Source organism: Rhagoletis zephyria, unplaced genomic scaffold, assembly GCF_001687245.7.
Source record: "Rhagoletis zephyria isolate East Lansing unplaced genomic scaffold, Rhagoletis_zephyria_1.1 Rzeph_scaffold_12326, whole genome shotgun sequence".
NCBI classification, from domain to species: domain Eukaryota; kingdom Metazoa; phylum Arthropoda; class Insecta; order Diptera; family Tephritidae; genus Rhagoletis; species Rhagoletis zephyria.
Genome location: NW_016169400.1, coordinates 712 through 5,137, shown reverse-complemented (window position 1 = coordinate 5,137; position 4,426 = coordinate 712). Strand labels below are relative to the sequence as shown.

The 4,426-nt window shown below is 32.4% G+C and overlaps 1 protein-coding gene across 4 annotated transcripts; it reads left to right on the top strand.

Moving 5' to 3' along the window:
• Positions 1 to 1,727: 1,727 nt before the first annotated feature.
• Positions 1,728 to 3,201, top strand: LOC108377572 (uncharacterized). 4 transcript variants are annotated; one of them, XM_017633845.1, is made up of 5 exons: positions 1,728 to 1,930; positions 2,004 to 2,170; positions 2,239 to 2,330; positions 2,607 to 2,704; positions 2,767 to 3,201. In XM_017633845.1, exons 2-5 carry the CDS (start codon positions 2,111 to 2,113, stop codon positions 2,874 to 2,876), a joined length of 360 nt encoding a protein of 119 aa, XP_017489334.1. In that variant the 5' UTR covers positions 1,728 to 1,930; positions 2,004 to 2,110; the 3' UTR covers positions 2,877 to 3,201. The 4 variants fall into 4 exon arrangements, with proteins under 4 accessions (XP_017489334.1, XP_017489333.1, XP_017489331.1 ...); XM_017633844.1 differs by lacking the exon at positions 2,239 to 2,330 and adding an exon at positions 2,393 to 2,490 and having other exon boundaries at positions 1,731 to 1,930; XM_017633842.1 differs by having other exon boundaries at positions 1,733 to 1,930; positions 2,233 to 2,330.
• Positions 3,202 to 4,426: the final 1,225 nt, after the last annotated feature.

Genomic DNA, 4,426 nt, shown 5'->3' with positions numbered 1-4,426 from the left:
TGCAAATATTAGAACGTTTAATCTCACCAATTAGTTTTAAATTTTGTTGCGATTTCACCTCGTTGGTGGTTGGAGGGTAAATGGCGTAGTGATGTATGCTAGTGACCGTCCTGGAGTGAAAGAACGCTACAGCACAATCATGACATTTACCCACCTATGAATGCTCCCACTCTAGTATGCAGCCAAACTCTTGCTAGTTTTTCTTGTTTCTTTGCATTTCCATAACTTTTTGATTCCAGCCTCTCCATCTCCTGTATGCAGGCGCCTACATCACATGCGAGATTGGTAAGTGCTAATACCTAAGTTATATGTACAAATGTACATTCATCTATACATACATAGTTAAATGCACCCATGGTTAGGCACGGGCATATGTGTTAAACACATGAGAGCAAGACATAGGTTGGAATATTACATACAGTGCGGGCATAGTAAATAGAGAAATTGAAATATATATATTATATTTACATATGTACTCGTGTACACATGTACATATTCTTACACTTTTTCTTTGAAGGTCCATTTCGTTTTGTATCTTTGAAATTTTTCTATATCCCGAATTTCATTAGTCACCGCAAACACGCCAAACTCCATAAATACTAGGTAGATAAATACGTAGATATATAGATAGAAGTGAATTAGTTTTTTTGGATAGCCTGAATTTTCGTCATTTGCAGTAGTATATAAACACTGAGCATAATTCAATATAACGTTTTAATAAGAAGCTCTGTATATTGAATTCTTACTAAGGAAATATATGAAGAATGTGATTAGGATTCAACGAAAAATCATGGTTTGCTGATCCAATGTGCGCTTCGCTTTATACACCTATACCCCCTAATTATGCGCACTTATTTGTGGTGTATTTTTTTAACGTATGGTAGCATACATTTTGTGTTACTGTCAACCATTGTTATTTCTGCTTGTTTGTGAAATGTGAAAACGTCTGTGAAGACATTTATAAACGCGTTTTCTGATCGGGACGATCAGACTTAGGTGGAGGGCAGTGAGACGAATACTGCGGAAACGCGAAGCGAACAACGAGAAAGAGGCAGAATGTTCGAGGAAAGACGTAGAATGNAGTACGAGCGCAGGTATATAAGGGCGCCGCCACAGCGAAGTGGGACAGTTACAAGTTAGCAAGCTACAAGTAAAGTGAGCAGAGAAGTGAGTTGCGACTAAGCAAGCTATAAGTTTAATTGTGTTAACAAGTTTAGTAAAGCGTTGTTATTGCTTTAACAAGTATTGCAAAGTGTTTTACTGTAATATCAAGTATTGTAAGTTGTTTGTTGTACAATAAAGTTAATTATACTCCAATTTGGTCATCATTAGCATTTACTTAACAATCCAGCGATACGAGCCGCAAGATATTTGGGAAAATCCCTCAAGGTTTCAAGGATAATCTTAACACTATTTTCAGCACAAACGGGCTTTTACAAGATATGCATTTGCATATGTAAGTGCTACTTGTTTGTATGTCCCCGTATATTAAAATGTATCAGAAAAGTAGCATTTACCTATGGGGATCTTGTAAGAATGCTTTAATACTGTTCCATTAATGCATTTTAGTATGTTTGAAACATTAATACAGCCATATGCATACAGCAGTAGTACAAGTGTATGATTAAGGTACGCATACGGTCTGAGAAAACACGCGTGTTAAATGGAAATGAAGGTTCATTTATACTGGCATGTATTTCTAAACGTATAACTGCATCTAAAACTAAAAATCGTCAAAATTGCGCTTACGGCTTACCTAGGCGACGATATATGTATGAACAGTGAATATCTCGAATCATCGACGCTTCGATTATGTGTGCAAGGTATCGATGTGCCGATGTTCCACATAGTTTGCAATCAATTATAAAACATCGATATTTTAGTCGTATCATCGATAATATCGAATATCGATGAATATCGTGCATCCCTAGTAAGTATGCCAAAAAAATCAAAATAATGAAAATATTTTGAACTAAAACAATAATTTACATATTTACTTGCAGGGTATCGGAGTTATTCATAATTTGTATTGAAAAAGTAGCGCTTTACAAGAAGTGCAGCCGTTGCAAGTAAGTTTTGCGTGTTAGGATCCCTGTGTATCCGTCCACGTATGGCTGGTGCAGTCCACTCGGAACTACTTTGCTCAAGTGCAGCCTTTGCATATTTACAAGTAAGTATACCACTCCGTAAATGCGAAAGTGCAAATATTAATCAAGATATTTTTTTGTACAGGTTAAGATTATTTGTGTGTCCGTCCACATTAGCTGGTGCAGGGATTTTTACTACTGCATCCTTTGGTTTAGTCAACTGCAGCCTTTGCATATTTACAAGTATGTATACTACCCCATGAAAGTGAAAGTGCAAATATTAATAAAGATATTTTCTTGTGCTGGCCAGGATCGTTTGCGTGTCCGTCCATATCAGCTGGTGCAGGGATTTTTACTACTGCATCCTTTGGTTTAGTCAAGTGCAGCCTTTGCATATTTACAAGTATGTATACCACCCCATAAAAGTGAAAGTGCAAATATTAATAAAGAAATAAATAAATGTATACTACCCCATGGAAGTGAATGTGCAAATATTAATAAAGATATTTTCTTACGCAGGCCAGGATCGTTTGTGTGTCCGTCCACATTAGCTGGTACAGAGATTTTTACTACTGCATCCTTTGGGTTAGTCAACTGCAGCCTTTGCATATTTACAAGTATGTATACCACGCCATACAAGTGAAAGTGCTAATATTAATAAAGATAATTTCTTGTGCAGGTCAAGATCATTTGAATGTCCGTCCACATTCGCTGTTGCAGGAATTTTTACCACTGCAGCCTTTGGGTTGGTCAAGTGCACCCTTTGCATATTTAAAAAACCAAATGTAATTAAATTACGATACTCAAGATCTAATTTTTAAATGTAACAAATATAATGACTTACAAGACTGATTGGAGAAAATAGTTGAAAACATTACCAAAAATTTACATTTAAAAAAAACCAAATGTAATTAAATTACGATATTGAAGAGATATTTTTAAAGTGTAACCAATATAATTATTAACAAGACTGATTAGAGAAAAAAGAAAAAAACATTAAAAAAAAATTACATGTTTAAAAAACCAAATGTAATTAGATTACGATATTGAAGATCTAAATTTTAAATGTAACCAATATAATGATTAGCAAGACTAAAATATTTAAATTAAAAAAAAAAAACTGTGGTTTATTTTGAATATATGGGAATATTTGTCTATAGATTTTTCTTTGGTGAGAATTTTATTTTAATATTCATTTATTTCATTTTTTATATCTATATGGCCGTAAAAAGTTAATTCTTTGTCTATTATGTGGATATTTAATTAAATTTGTATATAGAAAACGCTTTTCAGCACTACCAGACTACTTTTCCTACTACCTTTTTACAAAAGGGGATACAATTGTTGCCCACTTCTCTTTCCTTCTCAAATGCAACCTTACAANACATTAAAAAAAAATTACATGTTTTAAAAACCAAATGTAATTAGATTACGATATTGAAGATCTAACTTTTAAATGTAACCAATATAATGATTAGCAAGACTGAATGGAGAAAATAGTAGAAAACACTACTAAAATATTTAAATTAAAAAAAAAACTAAATGTAATTCAATTAAAGATTTTAAACCTCTAATCTTTAAATGCAACAAATATAATAATTTTTAAAAGATTTATTTTTATAAATATGCATTTTATCAATTGCATCTTTACTATTTGTATATTTCTTCATATAATCCCTTTGAATAAAGGATTTGTTTGAATTCCATTAATTTTGCTTAATATATACAGGAATTTCAATGAAACCATGGTTTATTTTGAATATATGGGAATATTTGTCTATAGATTTTTCTTTGGTGAGAATTTTATTTTAATATTCATTTATTTCATTTTTTATATCTATATGGCCGTAAAAAGTTAATTCTTTGTCTATTGTGTAGATATTTATTTAAATTTGTATATAGAAAACGCTTTTCAGCACTACCAGACTACTTTTCCTACTACCTTTTTACAAAAGGGGATACAATTGTTGCCCACTTCTCTTTCCTTCTCAAATGCAACCTTACAAGGCAGTCGATTGACACAAATGTCAATATTTATCCAACCTTGATCCATTGTGGCCATATGCTAAATATTCTCAAGTTTTTAAATCGAAATTGAAAAATACTGTATTAGTTTTTGTCAAAAATTAATAATCTTATTGTTTGTAAAAATTTTNGTGTAGATATTTATTTAAATTTGTATATAGAAAACGCTTTTCAGCACTACCAGACTACTTTTCCTACTACCTTTTTACAAAAGGGGATACAATTGTTGCCCACTTCTCTTTCCTTCTCAAATGCAACCTTACAAGGCAGTCGATTGACACAAATGTCAATATTTATCCAACCTTGATCCATTG

What these genes read in the sequence shown, in the direction of transcription:
- LOC108377572 (XM_017633844.1), top strand. Translation starts at nt 2,111, where the DNA reads ATGGCTGGTGCAGTCCACTCGGAACTACTTTGCTCAAGTGCAGCCTTT. An exon ending in CAGCCTTTGCATATTTACAA is followed by an intron (nt 2,171 to 2,392) that starts GTAAGTATACCA and finishes TTTCTTGTGCTG; the next exon opens with GCCAGGATCGTTTGCGTGTC. An exon ending in CAGCCTTTGCATATTTACAA is followed by an intron (nt 2,705 to 2,766) that starts GTATGTATACCA and finishes TTTCTTGTGCAG; the next exon opens with GTCAAGATCATTTGAATGTC.